Below are 26,299 nucleotides of genomic sequence, written 5' to 3' on the forward strand. Positions count from 1 at the left end.
AGAGCCATAAACGCCACATTTTTTAAAATGTAATTTTGTGAGAGCCTTACAGTGTTCGCAGTGCACGCTCCTGTTAACAGTGAGCGCTCCTGTAACAGTGCCTGAAAAAAAATTGACTATATGGCTCAAGAGCCATACGTTGCTGACCCCTGCAGTGTAGGCTTCTTAATGGTGTTTTCTTAAAAACACCATTTTTTTGATTCAGGGAGTTAACAAATCCTAAAACTGCTCTCAAAAGATTTCAAATCTTGGATTTTACAAAATACATTTCCCAATTACAAATAATTACAAATTACAATTAAAATAATAAAATCCTAAATCTTAGGATTTATGAAAATTATACTCTATAGAAAATAAGAACCTGGAGATGTCATTTTAAATCTAACAAATATTACATTAACAAGTATACAATCTGACAGATAATACATAACAAAGTATACAATCAATCCCCCTCCCTTAAGACGGGTGTTAACCAACCCTCATAACACTTTGTAACCCTTACCAAATTACTTATTTTAATTTTTCTCTGTATTCTAAACAGAATACATGCCAGTACACATATTTAAAACAAAATACAAATTAGGGCCCTTTAAGGCAGTGAGTTTTGCAGTAGTATTTGCCTGGTGGTTCCCTCTAGAGACAGGGTCAGTTACACCTGTATGGGCAGAGCAATGCACAACAGCCAGGACTTCAGGTAGTTGGAGAGCAGAAAGAACTTCATTAATGATTTTTGTATTTGCGATACTTTTCCTAGCTGAAGTTTAAATAGTTGTTTTCTTATCTTTTGCAATTATACAGGAATATTTTAAAGCTATGAGTTCTGCATCTTAAGCACTTTTATTTGAGGGCAGTGAAGCTGACCACAGAGTGGCAAATTCTGTGACTACAACAGTTCCAATGTAGAGTATGCCATCCCTCATGAAAGAAGCAGTGAATAGACTAGATCTGGGTTGTCTAAAAGAGTGTCCAGGAGATTATCTGGAGGTTTTTCAGCCATGAATACTAAAGATTCACAATTGTGTAATGGTTCTCCTGTAACTGGTATATCTGGAAGCAAGGTGGCAGGGTTAAGTCTTGTGCAGCGTTTTAAGGTGATATTTTCATTGTCTAACAATGTTACTTTGTATCTTGCAAGCCTTTGCTTGGAAAATGCCTGAATTCTATGCCTTAGCAACAATGCTTTCATTTCATATTTCATAACATTATTTTTAGTGGCATCCCAATACTAAATCAGCAGATTTATTTACTAATAAAACTATTGCAGCTACTCCTCTTAAGATATGATGGTGCTCCTGAAGCTACTGGGTCCAGCTGGGCCGAATAATAAGCAACTGGATGTTGAACAGATCTTAAACTTTGAGTTAAAACACCTCAAGCTACTCCTCTCCATTCATGTACATATAAGGTGAATGGCTTTTTGTAATCTGGGATGCCGAGAACAGGGGCAGACAGGATAGCCTGTTTTAACTTAGAAAGAGCTGACAGGTTTTCTGCCTCTTATCTAAGATTTCAGTGACTATATTTCTTGTCAGTGCTATAAGGGGTTTAGTGATTTCTCTGTAAAAGGGAAAAAGGTGTTTGGGGTTGGATATATCAATATTTAAAGATGTGGTCACCAAGAATTGAAATAATCTCAATTCTAAAATGATTTTAGTAATTTATTTACAGAATATAAGAGATAGTAGAAGTAGAGAGATGAGAACAGGATAGAGTAAGAGATCTTGTTTAAAGAACTAGACTATGTACTCAATCCCTGGCTTTACTCCAGCAGGGCTCCAGAGGTCTCAGCCGGAGAGCCTAAAGTTAATTAACAAGGGGTTTAACCATGAGGGCTTCTCCCAATCAAGGGAGCCTCTGGGAGGCTGGTACCTCCAGGGAGGCTAAGGTAGTCAGACTTCTTCACTCACAACATGTAGTTCTAAGGGAAAGATTTAAGAACAGTCTCACCAACTTCATGGTCCCAGCCAGACCTCCTTCAGGTCCAGTTTCAGGCCAAAGAGAGCCAAACTGCACTCTCTTTTAAAGGGGCTTCTTTTGCATCACTTCCTGTGCCTTCCTCTTAGTGTATGTGTCCAATAACAACAGATGTTTTTTAAGGACTGCTCAGGAGGTAGTCAGTAAATTTTGATTCATCACTCTAGCACATGTGGGTCACAGACCTCCCAACTTGTGAATTAAGTGGGGATGTTCTCACCTTTGGTGATTAGCTTAAGAATGGGCTGGGCAGATTTAATTTCATTATCACATCCCCATAGCAAGGAATCCACTGTTTACAAAATCCTGTTGCTCCTAGAATTGCTCTCAATTGTTTCTTAGAGGAGGGAGTGCTTAATTTTTGAATATCTTCGATGCACTTAGGGGAAATGAAACAGGCACCAGGAGTTAAAATAAACCCTATATACTCCATTTTGGGGTGACACCACTGAACTTTTGCCTTTGAGATCTTATGGCCTCTCATATATAGTTCCAAAAGATATTTGCTATCTTCTTGGCATACTGTGGCATTTGGTGAGCCCAAGAGCAAATCATCTATAAAGTGTATCAAATGACTCTCCTTGAACTAAATATTTTCTAAATCCCTTGTTAAAATTTGCAAAAATAAAAGTGGAACTTTCCATGTACCCTTGGGACAAACAACACCACATCCATTGGGAACCTTTCCAGGTGAAGGCAAATATATTTCTAGAATCTTCATGAATGAGTATTGAGAAAAATGCTGAGCACAAATCTACTACCATAAAATATGAAGCTGTGCTAGAAATAAAGAAGATAATTGTGGATGGCTTAGAACCACAGGATGTCTTTTGTTGACATGATTGTTTACAGCCCTTAAATCTTGTACAAATCGATAGACAAGTTTTCCATATTCACCTAATTTTGGCTTTTTAATAGGCAAAATAGGTGTGTTATATTCCGATTTACATAGAATTATTATTTTTGTTCAATTAAAGAATTTATCACCAGAGTAATTGCCTCAATTGCCTCTTTTGATAGGGGATACTGAGGAATGAAAGGAGGTGGGCCACCTTTTGTTTTGATTTGCACAGAAACAACTGATTTGAGTAGGCCTACATGGGATAAAGATGTGACCTAGAGAGATTCAGGTATATCAGCTGGTATTTTGAAGGTGGGAGATTTGTCCACCTCCTAACTGTTTAAAAAAAGTACAGGGAGCAGATTAAAGATTCCTTTGGCAATTCTAGTGTCATAGCACTATCTTAAGAGCATATTATTGTGGCTCTAAGTTTACTTAAAAGGTCTCTCCCTGGGGGCAGCTGGGTAGCTCAGTGGATTGAGAGCCAGGCCTAGAGATGGGAGGTCCTAGGTTCAAATCCGGCCTCAGACACTTCCCAGCTGTGTGACCCTGGGCAAGTCACTTGACCCCCATTGCCTACCCTTACCACTCTTCTACCTATAAGTCAATACACAGAAGTTAAGGGTTTAAAATTAAAAAAAAAAAAAAAAAAAAAAAAAAAAAAAAAGGTCTCTCCCTAATAAATTTATATGGGAATCATGCATTTAATGAAAAAGAATGTTCTAGAGATAGCGGTCCCACAGACCCCATTCAAGGAAACGGCTTTGGGACCTTCAGAGGTGCCCCGGATACACCTACTACATTTACAGAGCCAACAGAACTCGGAATCTGGTTTACTCATCTTCACTGATCTGGAAGCTCCAGTGTCAAAGAGGCAATCATAATAAGTGTCCCCAATTTTTTAAGGTTACATAAGATTCATTACTATGTAGGGGAGAATGGACTGGGAGAACTGGTGTTAAGATATCAGTGTCCAGGAAATCAAAGGTTTCAATCTTTGATTCCAGAGTCCTTTCTCCCCTTTCAGACCATCATAAAGGTCCTTGGCCATTTCTCTGGGTTTCCTCTCGTTGAGGGGCATTTCTGCCCTGAGTATAGCATGGGTCAAGCCCCATTTCGGATATACTGTAAATTATTTGCCTCATTTGGATTAGTATTTCTAAATGCATTTCTATTGTTGTTATTATTTCTGTAATTGTTATTATTTCTAAAGTTGTTATTCCTAGAGTTTCTATTATTTCTAAAAATTTGTTATTGAGTACCTGATTCCAATTTCTACAGTTTAACATTATATGACCCCTTTTTCCACAAACACATTGGTGTTTGATTTGTGTATTCTTGCAAAGGGGGTATAGCCACTGCTCAATTTGTTTTTTCCTCTTTCAATTTCTTCCTTTAAACTTTTAATTTATCTACTTAATGTCTCTATTAAGTCACTGTTATCTTCATCTTTCTTTTCATGGCCATTAAATACATAAATTGCTAATCTCCTTAATTCTTCAAGGTTCATACTAGTCCAGTTTGGACAATTGGTCTTAAAATGATCTTTGACCACTTTACAATAGTTTTTCACAAACTGTCTCCTTATTTATCTGATATCCCTTTCTCTGGCAAGATCCAAGCCTATATATCTATCTCCCAGCTCAATAAGTCTATCCATAAATTGCATTTCCATCAGGTTTTTGTTTATAAGATTTCCAAATTTTGTCCATGTACCTGTCCTATCAGAGCAAGCTCTCTTTGCGGTTAATAATGCTTCTCTAGCCTGGCATAGTCTAGTGTAATCTTGCTCATTATTGGGATTCCATTTTGGGTCTTGTGGAGGCCAATAAACTGCTCTCCTTCTTTGAGCCTGATTGACAAGAGAGACTATTTTATTTTTTTCTCTTTCTGTCAAAAAAGCCTAGAGCAAATTTTCAGTATCAATCTATACCAGATCATATATGTGAAAAATGCTCTCTAGCTTTTTAATAATTATAATTGGATCATCTCCAAAAGAAGGAGTATTTTGCTTGAATCTCTCAATATCTTGGGAGGGGAATTAATGGTGTATGATGCCTTAGCAAAATTACATCTCCACTCTTATTAGAGGTAGGTACTTTTTTTAAGGGGAATAGGCTTGTAATCGAATTATTTTCAGTTTCTGCCTCTTAGCTTTGTGTTTGAGTTGCCATAGAGCAGGTAATGGGTTTAAGTGGGGAAATAGGTCAAGTGGGAGGAGTTTGGGTAATGGATAAAATAATATCATAGAGACATTTCCATTAAAAGCCATACTATAACTTGGCAGTGTAGTGTCATGGATAGAGATGGAAAGATATGGATTAGATAATAACAGAAGCATAGATGTAAAGCTGAAAGCTCATCTAGTCCAATTCTTCTCCCTCATTTTTCAGATAAGAGGAACGAGTCATAAGAGGGGTTAAAAACCCTACCCTTGATCCATAGTAAATGACAAAGCCAGGACAAAGTTAGTTTCTCCACCTCTAAATGCAGTGCTCAACCGTAAGAGTAACCATTAAGGTCTATGTTGCCTTTTAGAATGGGCTCCAAGTTGAGTACACTAGGGACTTGTCCTTGAGCCTCATCATTTTTAACAGTTTTATCTGTGACTGATTAAAAGCTCAGATGGTGGGGGCAGCTGGGTAGCTCAGCGGATTGAAAGCCAGACCTAGAGATGGGAAATCCTGGGTTCAAATGTAGTCCCAGACACTTCCTAGCTATGTGACCCTGGGCAAGTCATTTAACCGTCATTGCCTAGCCCTTACTACTCTTCTGCCCTAGAACCAATACAGAGTATTGATTCTAAGATGGAAGGTAAGGGTTCATATAAATAAATAATAAAAGTTCAGGTGGCTTGGATTATCAGAGTTGCAAATTAGATATAAAAAACTCAACAGTTTAGAATATTGGACTAAATATAATATGTAATTTAAAATATAAAGTTTAGATTGCATCAAATCCTAGAACTTCATAAGGCCTCCTCAGTAAGAATCTTGATTATTTTAAAAATATCAAGCTAATAGTTCCTATAGGAAAAACCTAATGAATGAAAAATACCTTATGTCCAGAATATGAAATGCAATTGAGTTTTATACTGTGTATATCTCAGACATTGTTCTGTACCCAAAATGTAATAGGAAATGGGAAATGGATCAAATTATCCCTGAGAAACTGCACGGTGCTTTTCATGATCCCAAGCTGCTCCTTCCTTTTAAAAAAAAATACCTTTTTGGGGCAGCTGGGTAGCTCAGTGGAGTGAGAGTCAGGCCTAGAGACAGGAGGTCCTAGGTTCAAACCTGGCCTCAGCCACTTCCCAGCTGTGTGACCCTGGGCAAGTCACTTGACCCCCATTGCCCACCCTTACCAATCTTCCACCTATGAGACAATACACCGAAGTACAAGGGTTTAAAAAAAAAATGCCTTTTTAAAGACAAATGTTCTCTTAGTGAAGTGTCTTCATCTCTAAAGAATGCAGGTTAAGGTTAATTAAATACACTAATGGTTAGTATGGGTTTGACTAAATTATAAGAGTAAAAAAATGTTGTGGTCACCTATTATAGAAATTAACCCTTAAGTCACAAGACAGTTAATATCTCTAATAGCTTTATTATAGTAAGATAAAGATAATAAGAGAGGGAAATATAGAAAGGAGGTAAAGAATTACCTAGCCTAACAACCCAGAGTCTGTTTCTGAATCTCAGCCTCAGAAACAACCCCAGCCTATGCTTCCTGCCAGGTCTCACCTTATAAGCTGTTCCCTTTACCCACTAGCTCTCCTACATCACCCTCCAGGAACCATTCACAATGCCTAAATTAGCCTGGCACCTCCCATGGGGGCAATGCCTGTGGAATCAATTCTCTTGTTGCTGATTGACCCAAATTCAAAACAAATGGAAGGGAAGTCTAAATCTTTGATTGATCAAAATACAAATTCCCTTCTCACAACACTAGAGTGACACTTGATCAATATAAGTAGACTATAATTTGTATCTGTTGGTGACTTATTCATAAGAAGTAGTATAAGTCTGAATTTCCAAACTGGAGACCTACAAAACTCCCAAGTGAAATAGGTGAAAATATAATTGGGAAATGTTTAACAAAATAAATAAAAATACAGTATTACATAGAAAATGTTCATGTAGTTTTTCTAATTTCTATTTGTTTGAGACCACTGGTATAGGTATCATATGGAGAATGTATGATTGGAAAGTCATTGGTTTGTTTAATCACTTGACTTTGTAAGGGATAACAGATACTAATAAAATGTAAAAAAGATTTAAGGAATGTCTCCAACATACTGATAGCTATCTATCTAAGGAATCTTTGGAAGCACATATATAAGAATCACATATGATGAGATGGCATTAAAGGACCATGATCTGTACTTGTGTATTCATATTAATGAATTTATGAACCCATTGAAATAAATGTTAGGTGTTCTTTGGGGGGTTTAAAATATCAACTCATGTTTGTAAATGGGGGTTATGTGGCTAAATATCTCTTGTGAAAAAGATCTTGGTATTTTAACAAGCGAGAACTTCATGTGAATTCATAGTGTTTTCTGGCAGCTAAAAAAGCTGATAGCTTAGGTGAGTGATGACAAACTTTTTAGAACCCTTTAGAGACCATGTGCTGTACCCTGCCTCCCCACACTGTGTGCAGTGCCCTGCCTTCCCCAGAGACTAAGTGCTGCCACCACACACACCCTCCACCTTGGGGGACAGGGGCCAGTTACATAACACATGTTACATGTGCTTGTTGAGTCTGATTCAAATGCAAGACCCCCGCCTCTGCTCAGCTGTGTCACCGAGATGCAACCTAGGTGCCTTTTAGGCTGCTTATATTTGTATAACAACGGTATACCTGTGACTCGAATGCCATGCTGGGAGTAGGGCTGCCTATTGAACTTCCACTCACTTAGTGCTGGGAGTAGAGGGTGGAGAGAATGCAATTAGCCTTTGTAGGGTGGCTGATGGGGAAGGAAGGATCAAAAGTAGAGATCTTTTAGGGGGTGTGGCCAGGCCCGATAAGAGGAAAGGATACCCCCACCCAGACAGGGGAGGCATGGTGGAGAGGGGGAAGGGGAACAGCTCTGCCAGAGTCCCTCTGCCTTTCTAGTAACTAACTCTGCCAGAGATGGCACACATGCCCACAGAGAGGTCTCTGCATGCCATCTTTGGCATACATGTCATTGGCTCTCCATCACAGGTGTGGGCAGCACTGAGTGGTATAGAGGCCATAACTCAAATGTAATTAGAAAATATTTAACAAAATAAATAAAAATGCAATTTAAAGAATGTTCATTTCTGGTTTTCTAAATCAATATGTATAGCCCTTAGGGTTCAATTTCTATTTGAGTTTGATACTACTGAACCAGAACAGGATAGAGACCCTAGTCCAACTTCACTTAAACTATTATATTCAGTATTGGTTGTCCTATAGGTACTTAAATATCAAAAACAGAATTCCTCTTTCCCCCAGAACTCACCCCTCTTCTTTTGAGGGTACCATCGTCTTCCAGGCACCCAGTCTGATCTTGACATCACCCTAATTTCCTTACTCTCCTTCAACCCATACATCCAGTGAGTTGCCAAATATTATTCATTTTATTTCTATAGCCACCTCTTACTTTTCTCCTCTTCTCTCTACCCATATAGAGAGCACCTTAGGTCACACCTCCATGACTTATTGTCTGAACTATTACAATTGCTTTCTAATTCGTCTCCCTATCTCAGTACTCTCCCTTCAGTCCATCTTCTAAACAGCTGTTAAAAGGAGTATCCTAAAGAGCAAGTGTGGCCATGTAACTCCCCTGCAAAATAAATTCTTAATGGCTCCCTATTACCCCAACAATCAAATACAAGCTCTTTTAATATTTAGATTCTTCATAACTTGGTTTCAACTTGCCTTTTCAGCCTTATACTCATTACTACCTTTCACAAACTTTTTGGTCTACCCCAAAATGGTCTTGCTTTTCTTCATGCTCATACTTGCCACTCCCATCTTCAGTCTCAGTGCTTTTGCACAAATTGTCTCCCATGCCCAGAATTCATTCACTCCTTATATCCTCTTAGGATCCCTGATTTTCCATCAATGCTCAGCTCAAATACTACTTCCCACATTGGGCATTTCATGATTCCCCTAGTTTCTAATTCTTTCTCCCCAAATTATCTCACATTTATATTTTATCTTTTGCATGTCTTCTCGCAAAATGTAAACTCTTTAGTTGAGGACTTCCATTTTTATCTTCATATTCAAGTGCCTGGAACATATTAGATGTGCTTATTGATTGACCTAGATTTTGTTGTGTTTTTTTTTTAAAGAATATTGATGACCTAGTATTTCAAAGAAGGTAATGATACAAGTCCTTAAGGTCATTACTATACTAAAGGAATAGCCATGGTTTTAAGGAAGACTGAAGGAATTAAGAAAACTTAACCTGGTGAAGACCAAAGGAGCACATAAGAAATGCCTTCAAATACTGAAAGATCTATTATGTGGGAGATTCAACTTTTTTCTTCCTGGCCCCAGAAGGCAAAATTAGAAGCAATGAATGGAAGTTATAGAGAGATCAATTTAGGCTTGATGTAGAGAGGAACTTACCGGGGAGATGCCGTAGAGTTGGGCTGCCTAAGGAGGTATTGGATTCCCCCTCATTTGAGCTCTTCACAAAGACCTTATGACTACTTGTGGATAGTATTGCAAAGGCATGGCATTCTTATTTAGGTTGGCCTAGATGGTGTCTCTGTGTTTCTGCAAAAATATGTTTTTAGTAATAGCTAAATTTAAAGTGTTATATTACGATAGACTTGAATTATTATTGTGAGATGAAGACTAGTAGTTTATCAAACCCTTGCCATGTGCCAAAGGACAGAAATTAGGCAGGTAGGATGAGAAGAACCTCCTTGTTTTGAACAACTTTGAATACTAGAATATGTCCTCTACCAATTTGGAACAAGAATCTTCTGAAGAAAGTTACTAGTATCAGATGTAAAATAAAATGTTAACATAATATTTGCAAGGTAAATCACAAAAGTTGAGGGAAATTCAAAACTATTATTTGTGGGTTTAAAACCTGTGTTTATCTAGAGAACTCATTTTTTTTTAACCCTTACCTTCCACCTTAGAATCAATACTGTATATTGTTTCTAAGGCAGAAGAGTGGTAAGGGCTAGGCAATGGGGGTTAAGGGACTTGCCCAGAGTCACACAGCTAGGAAGTGACTAAGGCCACATTTGAACCCAGGACCTCCCATCTCTAGGTTTGGCTCTCAATCTACTGAGCTACCCAGCTGCCCCCCAGATATTTTTGTTTTTATGGTATCCTTCCCAATAATCTATGATATTGCACCTGCTAACATGATACCTCTAAGTAGTGTATAGTTAGAATTATCTTGAATCCCTAAAACTACGTTGCCCAAAATCCCTTTCTGTATTACCCACAATTCCTTTTGCCTTTAATATATGACCTATCCTTAAGAGGTCTGTATATAGTTTCGGTTGGCTCTGCCACACCCTCTCTCTTCCACATAAATCAAGTGGTGAACATTCTCTGTGTTCTCTAGCTCTCTAGTTAAATATAATAAATATTAAAAATATACTTTGGAGATATTGAATATTAATTTTAAAATCTAAACTAGAAATATGAAGAAGTAGTGAGGATTTTTTTTGAGGTTTACACAAATGACTACATATCACTAATAAGTTTCATTAAATAATCTAAATCTGGATACATTTTTTTGATTTTTCTTTTGACTGAGTCTCTTCATCTCGCTTAGGCTGGAAGTACAGCCCTTTCATGGGCAAATCATTCAATCCTCCTTGGATAGCCTGGTAGCTTCTCTCTACAGGGCAAGTTTGCCGTGTTGGTGCTGGACTTAATTCTGATACCCAATCACCTTAGACCATATATTAGAACTGTAGCTCAGCACTCTTGAGTTGAAGCAACCTACCAACATAACAAATGTGCCACCACACCCAGCCAGTTTACACTATTTTTTATGCCAAAAAATCAAACTCTCTTGATGATCTGTTTTTTGTACTTTCTGAATTACTGATACATCTCAAAACATGCATTACCAAGGATATATGGCAATGGAATATCAGTCTTTGGCCATTTTTTCCTTCCATACTTCTGCAATAGCATAAATATGGTCAAAATGAAAAAAATGTATATACGAATCAGATTGAGGAAAACAATGTTTCTAGTTTGAAAAGCAATGTCATTTGGTTTAAAATTTTAAATGTATTTTTGATGATTTCAAATTAGCAATCTAACTTGTCATTTCAGATATATAAATGTAATTTTAGAAAATGACCACAAGGTGTCTACCATTTGTCACAAGGCTGCAATTTATTTTCTGTTCTTTAACATTTCATATTTTCCTATGTCAGGTATATCACAAGTATAACAACCATTTTCAATTTGTCTTGTTTAAAAAGAAGAGATTTTGTATTTAAAAGTATTTCTATGTTAACTTTTTTCCTATGGACTTCAAGAATAATACTTCTATTTGTGATAATTATAAGAATGATAGAAATTTGTTAAAAATTTTAAATGTAGGTTATTTTATTTATAATTGGAACACTAATTTTTCATTGGAAAAATCTCAATACAACACTTTCACATCAGGCATCTCTGACATTATCTCATTAATTTAGTATAGATGCATGTAAATATGATATAATTTAAAAATCATTAGACTCAAAGTCAGGAGATTTGGTTGCTAGTCCCTTATTTGTTATTAATTATTTGTGTAATATTCAGTCATCTGACTTTTCATTTTTCTTAATGATTAAATGAGGATATTAGATTAGGTTATATTTAAGGTCATTTTTGCCTCTAAAATTATATAAATTTACAATGATATGATAAACAACTGAAAACTTCTGGTGCCTTTATGAAATATGTTTAAAGATAAAAGAATATCAGCTGGATTCATTTAAGTCAAATATTCATTTTCTTCATGTTTTTATTTTTTATAATTAAATTCCTTTTCATTCACTTGACAATTTCAGCTTTTTCAGAATTTCCAGCCCTAAAACCTATAGATGAAAATTTCCTATCAGTTTGCCAGACTTTTCTGTCATGCTACTACTCTTCTTTCCCTGAATCTAATTTAAGAATACTTTAATTCATGAAAGGTATAGAACCCTATAGTATTTCTGAATATTTCAGCTTACATCATGGTTCACAGTATTTTTTAAAATTTAATCCAAAAAATTGGTCCATAGACCATACATTTGCAGTTGATTTTTTGGGGGAAATTTTATTTAATTAATTAATTTGATTAATTAAATTAATTATTTTCCATGGTCACAGGATTCATGTTCTTTCCCTCCCCTCCTGTCACCCCCTTCCATAGCCGACACACAATTCCACTGGGTTTTACATGTGTCATTGATCAAGACCTATTTCCATATTATTAATATTTGCACTAGGGTGATCATTTAGAGTCTACATCCCCAATCCTATCCCCATCAACCCATGTGATCAAGCAGTTATTTTACTTCTGTGTTTCTACTCCCACAGTCCCTCAGAGTTGTCCTGGATCATTGCATTTCTGCTAGTAGAGAAATCCATTACATTTGATTATACCACAATCTATCTGTCTCTGTGTATAATGTTCTCCTTGTTCTGCTCCTTTCACTCCACCTCAGTTCCTGGAGGTCATTCCAGTTCACATGGAATTCCTCCAATTCATTATTCCTTTGAGCACAATAGTATTCCATCACCAGCAGATACCACAATTTGTTCAACCATTCCCCAATTGAAGAGCATACCCTCGTTTTCCAATTTTTTACCACCACAAAGAATGCAGCTATAAATATTTTTATGCAAGTCTTTTTCTTTATGATCTCTTTGGGGTATAAACCAGCAGTGGTATGGCTGAATCAAAGGCAGTCATTAAAGCCCTTTGGGCATAGTTCCAAATTGCAATTCACAATTCCACCAGCAATGTGTTAGTGTCCCAATTTTGCCACATCCCCTCCAACATTTATTACTTTCCTTTGCTGTCATGTTAGCCAATCTGCTAGGTGTGAGGTGGTTGTTTTGATTTGCATTTCCCTAATTATTAGAGATTTAGAACACTTTTTCATATGCTTATTGATAGTTTTGATTTCTTTATCTGAAAATTGCCTATTCATGTCCCTTGCCCATTTATCAATTGGGGAATGGCTTGATTTTTTTGTACAATTGATTTAGCTCCTTATAAATTTGGGTAATTGACCTTCGTCAGAGGCTTTTGTTATAAAGATTTTTTTTTCCCAGTTTGTTGCTTCCCTTCTAATTTTGGTTACATTGGTTTTGTTTGTACAAAAACTTTTTTAATTTAATGTAATCAAAATTATTTGTTTTACATTTTGTATTTTTTTCTAACTCTTGTTTGGTCTTAAAATCTTTCCTTTCCTAATGATCCATAGACTTATAATACAAGAATTTGAGCCTTTGTGGCTATTTTCAACCAACTTCCTGGATTTAAACAGAATTGATTCAAATATCTCAGACATACAACAATCATGGCCAGTTTTTAAAAAGATTCAAGAGAATTCTACAACTTCCTGTTTTTTATTTATTCCAAACTAATAATTCAGCAGACATTTGCTAAGTACTTGCTACTTATAAGGTACCATACTAGGTATAGGGTTGAAGACACTGAAAATATAAAGATAATTGGCACTTTTAATTTGTGGAATCAAGGAAAGCTTCTTGGTGGAAGTAGTTTGGAAGTTGGGTCTTGAAAAATGGAACAAATAAGAAATGAAAAACATTCATCATCTCCTTTGCGTAGCAAAGCTGAAATCAGATGTGGTCTCTGTATTCAAAGAGCTGTAGGTGCATAACTTTCCAAAACAAAATTAAATTCAATCCAACAGATGTGTAGAAACATGTATTATAAAAATTTCTGTGTGTATGAAGTATCTATTCTACATAATAAATAACTTATATAGCACTTTATGGTTTTCAAAGTACAATTTTGTGTCTTCTCTGATTATCATCACACTCCTGTGATATGTCATTATCCTAATTGTATAGGTATGGAAACTGATATTCAAGAGTTTTTAAATTTATAAAAATTGAGGCTGCTCATTGTTTTTTAATCACTTCCATTTCCTTACTCCCTTTTTATAATAGACCTTTCAATTATATAATCAAGTAAAATAAATCACTACATTGATTATGCTTGAAAATATGTTTCAATCACTCCTCTTTGCTGATGGCTAGGTCAGTTTCCTCATTGATCAGAGTCCTTAAATTTTTAAATATTTCATTTCTTTACATTCTTGTGATTATCATGTAAATTGTTCTAGTTCTACTTTACTTTATTAGTTCAAATGAATAGTTCATATTTTTCCATATTCCCCATATTAATCATTTTTGGCTCAATGGCATTCATCACATTCATGGGCCACAATTTGTATACCTATTTCATAAATGATAGGCACGCACTTTTCCTTTAGTTTTTGCTATTATAAAAAAGTGCTGCAATAAATATTTATGTATATAAAGTACTTTGTCTTCCATCTTGAATCTCAATGCAATATCTGCTTAATAGTGATATTGTTGAGACCCCCACAATAGGTGAAAATTCATGAAGTAGTGGTAACTTATTTATTTTATTATTTATTTATATTTTAAGACTTTATAAACTCTTGCCATTCAGCTATAAACTTTTTCCACACTTATTTACCTATAGTCACTGAGTCAGTTCACTCCCAGGATACAGAACACAGCACTATTCTTGGTCACCTTTCATCCCATCAGCCAGTAGTGTGCTGTATAAAATTTCATATTGGCAAACTTGCGCAAGCAGTAGTGGTATACACATTTCCATTGTGTACAGTACAATATTCATCTGCAAAATCCCACAGTATAGTGAAAACTCCATGATACAGAATTAGATTTTTTTTAAAACCCATGTAAAGATGATTTTGGGAGTCCCAAAGATGTTATTTGGATGGACAGGCTTTTGAGTATAATAAGCCTCTCCTGGATAGAGGATATCCAGAGGTTATCTCTGTGGCTTGTGTAGCGAACAGAGATGGACAGAGTTAGTGTCTAGTTAGGGGTCTCTTTGGAGTTGGGTATTAACTGTTTTCCAGGACTTAACTTATTTGCCTGGACCCCAAGAAACCTTTACTGAACCCAACCCTGTCAGGGAAGACTGAATGACTGGCAGCCTTGGATTTGAGTAGCCAAAGCTTGCTAGACAGTCTCCCCCAATTCCTTCTTCTTCCCTCTATTGCCACTATGTCCCCAAAGGAGCTTTATATGACTGCTCTTTTGATAACAAAACTAATTTATTATGTTGAACTATCAAAGGTTGGGTGAGTTGAGTGGAATTAGGTAGCCCTGCCCTGTCAAACAGCAGTTGAGGTCCTTGGTACCTGGCAAAAGCCTTCTGGCCTTGGCCAGATATTTTCACCTCCTCTCTTCTATTTGCTAGCTAAGCTAAACTATAGACAGAAGGTTTATGAGGGTCTCACTTAAATTGGCACAGGATAGGACAGTGAGTCTTCGGGGTTGACCCAGCAAACTGGTTGGGTTCACAGACCCCTCCTAGCCACTGGCAGATATCTAAATTCTTCATCACTGATATAGTTAAGAAGCAGGAAACCAAACAAGTCTTCAGGGAAACAGAAATCCAGGGAAGCCCTCAGGTAGACTTGGTAGACTCCAGAGGTTGGGTAAAAGTCCCTTGTCTCCTTCAGAGTATAGAGACGAAGCCCTTCTCCAAGGTTCTTTTCTCCCACAAGCCCCTACTTCTCCTTCCTACTGTCGCTCCTGTCACACAAGGTTGCTTTTCCAAAGTTCCAGACCACCTCTGTGCCAACTGCTCCTCACACCCACAATACAGTGAAGCCACAATGAGTGAACTGTGGTATAGCAAGGGATGACTATATTTACAATTTAATAACCAAGCGCCTTTTTTATGGTCACATGACTAATAAATTTCAGAAGTAGGATTTGAAAGCAAATCTATAACATTCTTCTGCAGAAGGTTGGTCGCTGATTGATAACTTGTTTTTTTATTCAAGTAATTCACAAAGATGGTAGATTGAAGTATAGAGTAGTTAGAGCTGCTTGGTGCTCTATTATCCTACACAGCCTTTCTGCTCTAGTTAGTATGAGATACTGTTACTGGGCCCTGAGGATGCTAAAATACATGAAAGGTCTCTGATTTTGTCAACACAGTAGAATTCCACCTCCAAGGAGGATCACAACTTCTTTATCAGCCACAGAGAGCTTAAGTAACTCTTTCTAAGAAGGATGTAATCTAAAGGTTACACAGCCATTAAGGTGGATTTGATCCCTAGTATGGAAAAATTCTCCTAGCAAAAAGTCAAATAAGAGAAACACAAGCCAAAAACAAATAGGTTTATTGGGACAGGGCCAGTCTCACAACAGAGATCCCAAGCACTGTGAGAGAGGCCTTCCTTTATACCCCAAGAATATCACAACTTATATACCAGTACAGAAATAATCCAAGATAGTAGTTATACTCATCTAAAAATAGAGGCATGCACAATCATTGTTCATTGGTTGAGGCAACTAGGAAATGCCTCGTTGGTGAAAGAAGTCACTTGATAGGCAAAGGGGGAGTGGGGAAACTGAACCCTACTTTCTAAGCCTGATGATGTATACCAAAGTGATCAGGGCAAGGAGGCGGTGCCAGGCCCTCAAGCAGGGCAAAAGCTAGGATGTATACAAAAGTGAAGGGGGGGGGGGTGTCACCAGGCTTCTAACCAAGGCAAAAGCCTCTATGCCAACGAAGACTCAGTCACAAGTTCAAGACCATAATTGCTGAGGTTGCATGATATAGCAAGTTAAGGGCTAAGGCTGAACTAAGGCCTATTCTAACAATGATTTGCTTCATTAAAGCAGTTATTTTACTTTAAACTTTTATTAAAATAATCATGAAAGGCCTACTAAGATCATCACTTATGCTAACATTATTTAACTATCTTAGATTTACAAATATGTTTATCTTTTAATTATCTGAAGACTACAGTTAACATTAAAAATCTAACTCTTGATTCCAAAATGGCCACCATTCTGTATTCCATATGTGTTCTAACTGGGTGCCAAGGATATAAAGGGAAAATGATAAACTTGTGATTTCATTGGTATTGAGAATTCCCTCTACTAATTCCTGTTCTGCAACCTAGAGTCTTTAAGAGTTGCCTAGAATACTGAAAGATTAAGTAACTTATCCAAGATCCCACAGCCAGTATGTGTCAGAATTAGGACTTGAACCCAGATCTTTTGACCTTTGAGTTGTCTGCCTACTAAACTGCACTGCTTCTCAGGTGCTGAGACTATTAAGGTAAAGAAGGAAATCCTTTCTACATCAGTCCCTGATGCCAAGGAACTTGCATCCCCAAGGTGAAGAGATGTGATCTGAAAATATAGCATATACACAGATAAGCAGGAAATCATTTTGGGAGGGGAAGAACCTTAACAATTGAGGTAATTCATACCAAGACTTAAGAACTAACCAGGAATATGGGGTGGCAGTAGTACTACAGTCCAGAAGATAGTCCAGCCACAAGTGGGCAACTCATCACCAGTCAGTCTGTAGTAAAGAATTATTTGGGACAAGACACAAGGATAGCAACCACAGAGCTTCTCTCCAATCTCTATGTCTGTATGATGGAGCAAGCAACCATTTACCTTGTGTTAATTACACTCTGAGTAACACAAATATCTATAATACACAATATCACATGTTTTTTGAGGTCATTATTGCCACGATAATGAAGGGGCAGTGATTACAGAAGAAATATATTTTATATGGTATAACTAGAACTTGCTTTACCTCCCATGAAATCTGCTTTGGCTGCCTCAGAATGAAATGTAAATTTTGGTTTTCATAATCAAATGATAGACATAGTAAATCTGGGAATCTATTGATATAAATCCATTTTTCCATGACATGATCAGTGATAGCAATAGATACTTATGTGAATTTGTCAAAACACCGTCTAATAGTAATAATTGTTTTAGTGCTTACTGTATTTATGCTAAAGAAGCAACATAGTGTGATGTGAAGAGTCAGGAGACCTAGTCTTCATTTATTCTCCATGTGACCCTGGAGAAATTCCTTAAACTCTGTGAATATAACTTTCCTGATATGTCAAGTGGAGTTAAACTCTACTTCTAGGACTTTTGTGAAGAAATGGGTTTGTAAAAGTTTAAGTGCAATCAAAATGTGAATTTTTCAAAAATAGAAAGTATTCCCTGTGCCCCACCTTAAGACCAACTGAGGTTTTGGTTTTGGTTTTGGTTTTGAAACCACATAAAATAGAACTGATATTTTCATTACACTTATATGTTTCAGGGACGGACGTTTGCTTCAGCCTGCTCAGATATGTGATATTTTGAAAGGTGTCATCTTGGTAATTTGCTTCTTCATGATGCACTACGTTGATTACTCTATGATGTATCATCTGATAAGAGGACAATCTGTCATTAAACTTTATATCATCTACAACATGCTTGAGGTAAGGATATAAAATCTTCTTGCCAAGACAATGTTGAGTTCTTCTGTTTGGATCAGTTATCATATCTTGCACATGGATAATTTTATTTTAAGTTTAATGTGCGTAATATAAAAGGATGTATAATAAGCACCATAGGGAGAATTGGAAGATTTTTTCTTTTTAGTTCTCAGATCAACTAGTAATAAACTTTCAACTTCAATTTCCATAATATATGAAACTGTCATATTTGAATGTAAGTGCTTCTTGATAATGTCACTGTGTTATTAATGGAAAAAACATTCATTTTTTAAAATATATGTTGGAAACATAAATGCAATCCTTGCTAGAACTTCATAATTTAAAAATTATGACTAAAGAAAACATTAAATAGAGGTAATGAATGCTTCTGCTTTCACTGTAATGAATTTTTAGATTTTTAAAAAAGTTTTCATAACCTTTACCTAGCATGATTAAATGTATTTGCTATAATCTCTCCAAACAACATGATCTAGTACACTGGCCTCCTATCTAGTACTTGAAAAAAAAAAAAACACTGCATTTCCTTTCTCCATGCTTTTGCATTTGTCATTTCCCAAGACTGTAATGTTCTATAGTTATCTTTTTTAGTTTCCTTCATTCTCATAATCTACACTCTGCAGGTAGCCTTTCCTGATCTCTCCTCTCCTATCGCCTACCCCACCCCACCCCCATCCCATTTTGTAATGCTTTCCTCTTTCAGATTCCTTTCACTTACTCTAGATAGATCTTATATATACTTAGTCATTTATATGATATCTCTTTTATTAGAATCTATGTTCTTGGAAGGTGGGGGCTATTTTTTATCTTTGTATCCCTGACCCTTAGGACAGTTCCTGGCACATCAAAAGGGCTTAATAAATACTTATCATCTCAATATTTCTTCCAGTAGAATGGAAGTTCCTTGAAGACAGAAGCTGTTTTACGTTTTGTCCTTTTATCCCCAGTGCCCAGCACAGTATCTAACTCATAGCTAGGGGATAATGAATTTTTTTTTAATTGAAGAAGAGATTTGTTTTAAAGTTCATGGGCCCCTGAGTAAGAACTCCTCCTTTATTTTTATTTATTATTTTTTTAATTAAGAACTCTTCCTTTAGATGCTCGGGTGGGCCCAATAACTATGATAAAGAATAACTAAGTAGGATGGGGGTATGTTATCAGGTTAAAGTTCAAATCAACTACTGAGAATGGCTCCAGTGTTTCAGAGGGTAGAAAAGCAATAATTATTCATTTGAACAGTTCATCCAAGTCATATTCTGATGTGAAGGAATGGTTGTCTTGAAGGCTAGAAAGTTGCTCAACTTAGTGTTTATAGCTGTATTGCCCCTTTTGCAATACAAAAGGAATCTTGCTATAGTTTAGTCTTAATTGATTTATTTCATATCAGGAATATCAAGAAGAATACCCCATCTATCTAAAATGAGGACAATTTTTTCTCTTTTCACAATATCATTCATGCTTATTCATGCCCTTTTAACAACTCTTATCTTTTTTTTATAGTCAGTTTGGATGTAAATTTCTTTGTCCTGCATCTTTGTCTCTTTGGTAAAAAAAACAAAGCGAGAGTTCAGGTCCCAGTACTCTGCCCACCTTTTTAAATGATTTTAAAAATCAGTTTAGTGATTTAGTGTTCTAGCCCAACTTAGCTGAAATTTTTCATTGCTAAATAGTTTATTGTGCCATTTATTATAAACAATCACAGTAAGTCTAATTCAGAAAGGCTGTAGAGTAGAAGTAGTAAAGTGTTGGATTTGGCTTCAGGAAACACAGGCAAGTAAGTCACTTAACTTTACCCATCTCTAATGGCCATGGTAATACTTCTACTACTTTTTTTAGAGAGTTGTTATTCAAGCAGCACTATGCAAACCTTCAAGTCTTAAATCAACACGAGGCAATTGTAATATACCTCAAAACATCAAGGGAGAGATCTGAAAATATAAAAATTATTTGTATGAACCTATGACTTTAGATATTGGTTGGTGAAAGTGCAAATTGCCACTGCATTAGCTTAGCAAAAGCTTCTTCTGTTCTTGGAATGTCCTCCATCTTCACTTGTATCTCTCAATATCCTTAGCTTCCTTCAAAGTTGAGCTCAGGTAGTACCTTCTATAGGAAGGAAACCTTCCTTTATTTTCTTATTTTAATGTTGAATCCTTTTTCAAGTTAATTTCCTTTTATATATTTATGTGTTGTACTTCCAAGTAAAATATATGTTTCTTAATAGCAGGGATTGTTTTTGTATTTTTTTTTGTTTGAGTTGTCTTTATGTCTCTAGTGTCCAACACAATGCATTGCATATAATTGCTTGATAAATACATTTAGAATTGAATTAAATTGGTCATTTGCCTTCATCTGAATCTGAAGGATTTGTATTTAAACTGCCTCATACATATAACTTAAACCTAGAACACATTTTAGTTTTTCCCCTGTACCTGGATATAGTCTAACTAATTCATGGATAGTGGTAATGAGATGAAACCCAAGATAAGAAAATTGTTTCTGAAGTTTGACTTTGGCCATTTTTGCAGTATATTTTCACAATATGTTGATATATCAGTATTAATGATAACTCCTAAGTAAAGTGCCTTTTTTTTTTAATGTTGCTCTTTAGGTTGCTGATCGCCTATTTTCATCATTTGGTCAAGATATTTTAGATGCTCTTTATTGGACAGCAACGGAACCTAAAGAAAGAAAAAGAGCCCATATTGGTTTGATTCCTCATTTTTTCATGGCTGTGCTTTATGTCTGTATCCTTTTAAAATTTCTAGAAGCACCAACTGTTTGACAAATTCATTCATTTGGAATATACTGTTATAAACAATTAAAAACAGTAACTTGTAGTTTTATTTATATGCAATTAAAGATTATGAGTTCCTTGTCAGGAACTAGATGTTTTAGAATTTTAAGAGAATAAGTTTTAATCAATATAAAGATCAGTATATTCACAAATTGAAATGCTTTTTAAGAAGAATCCATTGGAATATATAATATATATACCAATTATATAAAACATTATATAATATATAATATATGGAATATATAATAAAATAAGAGATTTCATTATGAAAAATGCAGTTAACATAATCAAACTCCAAGAGAGAATACATTCTTATACGTTTTTGCAGTTGTGGTGAAATAACTGAACTAAATAATAAACTTTAGCATGAGAAACAATATATTGATGAGATTGAAGTAATATTCAGTTTTTTCAGAGGGAAGAAGTTGCTGTTTTCATTTTTTTTCCCCAAAGGAGGATATAAAAGATTATGAAAAGAAAATAATGCCATTCCTAAGCAAGTTACTTTCCTCTCTTTTTTTCACTGTTTATCTCTTCAGATTTTCAGCAGAATGAGGATGATTGGTTAAAATGCCTTAGATACATCTTACATTTGAAGTTTGAGGGATATAGCAAGACATTTTTNTGTGTGTGTGTGTGTGTGTGTGTGTGTGTGTGTGTGTGTGTGTGTGTACATACACACCTTTAATTTAATTAGTATGGGGAAATAGCATGAAAAACTCTTCCCTGATTGAGATCTACAACTTGTCTACAAACTAGAATTAAAAGACAAGAATTACTTGGGGAACTAAGAAGTCAAGTGACTATATGGTCACATTGTTTCAGAATCTTCCTGACCCAATGACTAATCATTACTTTGTGTTTGATGCCACATTCTATTTTATATTGGGTTTATGATGAGGTTTTTCCTTTCTTTTCCTGAACTGTTCTAGTTTTTGGTGAAACTTTGTATTGGTAAAAGTCAATTCAGGACCTACATTAAAAGTATACATGTAATGCTTTAATATCCAATTCCATATTAGCAATTAGAGTCATCAGTGTGATTAGGGATGTTATAGATAAGATATAGAAAATAACACAATTTTTACCTCTGATTTCTAGAAGTAAAGAGCTAAAGTAGATCTTTAAAAGTGAAATTTTGTTTTTTTCACTCAGTGAACTCATAGTTTTAGAGACAGAAAAGTTAAATACTAAATACTTAACTGATGATGGAAAAAATCATCTAAAGCCAATTGCTATGCCAGAATTGGCACTCAGTTGTGACTAGGGACCATATCAGTTTAGACGAAGCAAATATTCTAGAAAGTAAATATTTGTGCAGTCTTTGACATTTGTACTTCTAAAACAGAACATGGGGAAGGACGCCAACTGATTTTGTAGACTTTTTTTTTTTTACCAATTATTCTGCCTTCACAAAAGACTAGAGAAAATTAAATATTAGTTGAGAGAAACATAGAATGATAGCTGGGTTAACTTTTTCTCATTAATTCCTTTTAATAAGAAAAAATATGAATCAGGAGCATTAATACATGATTTAATATTGGACTTCCAAGCTTCCATTTGTAAGTAATTAGAATTTTAATTCAAGCATAGTTAAATGAAGTATCATACTTTTTAAAATCCAAGTTCTACAAGTGTTGTCCTTCTACAATTACTGTTTATCAACCATCCAGTAGGAAAATTATGAAGAAAAAATTAAATCTGGTTAGGAGTTAAAAATTGATCCTCTTTTTTCCTCACTGAATGTCTTGAAAATATTTTAAATTGTGCTCTTATTAAAGTAATATGGAAATGCACTTTAAAAATATTTTTCCTTAACATCAATTTTGACAGTTTTGCATGCAATTCTTATTATGGTTCAAGCAACAACTCTCAATGTAGCTTTTAATTCACACAACAAATCACTGCTTACTATCATGATGTCTAATAATGTAAGTGAAGGAGAATTTCCTACATCTCCATTCAAGCAATATTAATATATACATATGTATTAAGCTAAAATTCTAAATTTTATTGCTATAATTTTAAATGAAGTTAAATTAGGTTTAATAAGAGCTTTATTATTTTTAAAATTCTGTGTTAAAATAATGACTTAAGTATATGTATATTTAAAATTTCAGTTAAAATTTTTGGTCTAATTGTAAATACATCATTTTGTTTGAAATTACAGTTTGTTGAAATTAAAGGAAGTGTTTTCAAGAAGTTTGAGAAGAACAATCTCTTTCAAATGTCCAATAGTGGTATGTATTCCTAAAAAACTATCTTAAATTCTGTTAGTATTTTCATGTTTATTTTTAAAATGAATACTGAAAGTTTAATCCAACATATTAGTAGCCAGTGTTTGTTCATTCAGGTATAGCTTGAGATATAGGAGCTGTAAGGTCTTTTCCAGCTCTGGGAATCTTTGAATTTTCTGTGCACTAATAGCCTTTGTCCTTTGACCTTAGTCTTTTCCAACATTTATCCAAGCCTTCTAGTGAGCCATATTTCAGAACTGTAAGGGACCTCAAAAGCCATCTAGTATAGGATATACCTGAATACTAATTTTCCTTAAAAAATCCCCAAACAGTAGCCATCCAGCCCCTTCCAGAAGATCTCCAGTGATGAGTAACCTACTACTTCCCATGGCAACCTATTCTACTTTTGATTAACTCCACAAATTTTAAGAGATTTTTTTTCATTACATCAAAGGAAATCTGCCTTTCTGCCATTTCCACACATTATGTCTACCATTGTGCTATGTTGCCAAACAGAACTGTAATCCTTCTTACACAAGATAACTTGCTTAAGGACACACATGCACCCACACATATTTCATTTTTCATACGATGAACATTCCCAGTTTCTTCATCTAATTTCAAGATAGTAATTCCCTCACAATCCTTGGTTGCCTTCCTCTAAATGTCTAAGTCCTGACTTTGCAGTCTGGGACCTGTGCGACACTAAGCAGGTAACTGCGTCTCTCTGCCTGTCAGTTTCTTTCTCAGTAAAATGGAGGTGTGACTAGCTTTCCAGACTCCCTTTCAGCCCTATGTACAGTGATTCCAGAGGCTTCCCTCTGGTAAGCAGTAAGGAGTTATTTGTACTCGCATTCATGCCTGCCTTTTACTATCTTACTTGCAGTGTCATTTTTTAGTTTTTTTCTTTTTTTACTCACTTTGTCTTGGCTGAATGAGAAGGAACAATATAGTGAATGTCTATTGATCCATAATTGTGTGGTTAATTTTGCCCATTGAGCCATGAGGCAAAAATGCATCATTAAACTCTGCAATATTCCAGATAAATGTAGAAATGCATTATGTGCAAGACTGACCATACAAGATAATTTATTTTCATGTTTTAGCAATTAAATATGATGTTTTTCAAGTATATAGAATTAATCAAAATTAGACACATTAGACATAGTCAGAGAACCTCAATATGTGGAAATTTTTGTACTTAGAAATACCTGCAAGATTGTATTGTCTCATATATAAAATAATTTACATTGCCTTATCACCCAAGAGATATAGGAGAATTACTGTATTATGTGGGAGATTAGTCTAGTTGCCCCCTGAGGTTCCTTTTAATGTTAATATTCTATAATTGTGTACATGACCCAAAGGCACATCTGGTACAAAGTGGAATTTTGTTAGAGTGACTATTTAGAGTTGTCTCTTCACTTCCAAAAAATCTACTAAAAGTCAATATTGACTCCATTCTAGCTTTCCCTTTCATATAATACTTATACTACTTTTCATGGGAAAATATTTTACTCAAAATTAATAATATTATGAATTAACTGTATTTTCTCATCTTTAAACAGCAAAAAAATTCTAAACTGTAGCCATCCTTTACAAAAACATTTGAGTATATTGTCAAGAAGCGAAGCATTAACATTTAAGCAAGGCCCCATCTGTTTTTTTTTTTTATTTTGTTTTGTTCTAATAACCCTTACCTTCTACTTAGAATCAATATTAAGTATCAATAACAAGGCAGAAGAATAGGAAAGGCTAAGCAGTTGGGAATAAGTGATTTGCCCAGAGTGACACAGCTAGATTATGCCTGAATCCAGATTTGAACCCAGAACCTCCTGACTGACTCTAGGCCTGGTGCTCTATCCACTGAACTACCTTGCTTCCCCGTCTTATCTGATTTAGAAATTTCCATCCAGCTCCATATCCTATGACCTATGAAAAAATTAAAAGAATGAAAATTTCCTTCTCAGAAGCTGAATTGAAAGGAACCTAACAGGTCATCAAGCCCAAGAATCCCTCTAGAACAGTGATGGAAAACTTTTTAGAGATCATGTGATGTGCCCCTCCCCCTTTGCCCCGCACAGGGGAGGGAGGAAGCGCTCCCATTGGGCTGCTGGGTAGGTGAAGTGAGAAATGTCCTCATTGAGTGTAGAGAGGGGGAGGGAATTGGTCCAAGTGCTCTGCTTCCCTCCAGCTGTGCTGCCTTCCAGCCACCTGCCTTAGCCCCTGTGTACTCCCATTGGGCTGCTAGGCAGAGGCAGGGAGGCGCAGTGGAGAGAGGGAGGGGAATAGCTCCACCCAAGTCTCTCTGCCTTTCTGGTGATGAACTCAGGAGATAGGGGATGAGGAGGGCAGCCGCGTGCCCACAGAGAGCTCTCTGCATGCCATCTTTGGCACCTGTGCCACACTGATGGTCCACCATCACTGCTCTGAAACATACCTAGCAAGTGGTTCTCTAGGCTTTGCATAAAAGGCCTCTAAATGAGGTAAAACTCACCAGTCTTCTGAGAAGCCATTTCCACTTCTGAATAATTCTGATTATTAGGAAGTCTTGTGGCTGTTTTAAGTGGGAACTTCTTTTTTATAGTAGGGGTCTACAAATAGGGATGGTGGGGGGCTAGATAGGCTAATGCTTATGTGTGTCACGTGAAAGAAAGGGGCATAAAGGATTCTGTGTGGCCTCTGAGAAGTTAGAGATGGGTTATAGGTAAAAGTCACTGCTTCCGGAGGCAGCTGGGTAGCTCAGTGGACTGAGAGCCAGGCCTAGAGGCAGGAGGTCCTGGGTTCAAATCCGGCCTCAGATACTTCCCAGCTGTGTGACCCTGGGCAAGTCACTTGACCCCCATTGCCTACCCTTACCAGTCTTCCACCTATAAGTCAATACACAGAAGTTAAGGGTTTAAAAAATTAAAAAAAAAAAGTCACTGCT

At 35.9% G+C, this 26,299-nt stretch overlaps 1 protein-coding gene across 2 annotated transcripts in view; it reads left to right on the plus strand.

The window, feature by feature from the left end:
- Positions 1–26,299, plus strand: part of TAPT1 (transmembrane anterior posterior transformation 1) — a 111,426-nt gene that overhangs the window by 57,423 nt on the left and 27,704 nt on the right. For both annotated transcript variants that reach the window (XM_044682216.1, XM_044682217.1), the window contains 4 exons: positions 18,159–18,321; positions 20,948–21,083; positions 22,967–23,064; positions 23,304–23,373. In XM_044682216.1, the coding sequence (XP_044538151.1) occupies positions 18,159–18,321; positions 20,948–21,083; positions 22,967–23,064; positions 23,304–23,373 (467 nt within the window). The remainder of the gene's footprint in view (positions 1–18,158; positions 18,322–20,947; positions 21,084–22,966; positions 23,065–23,303; positions 23,374–26,299) is intronic.

This window comes from Gracilinanus agilis, chromosome 6 (assembly GCF_016433145.1).
Source record: "Gracilinanus agilis isolate LMUSP501 chromosome 6, AgileGrace, whole genome shotgun sequence".
In the NCBI taxonomy this organism is placed as follows: domain Eukaryota; kingdom Metazoa; phylum Chordata; class Mammalia; order Didelphimorphia; family Didelphidae; genus Gracilinanus; species Gracilinanus agilis.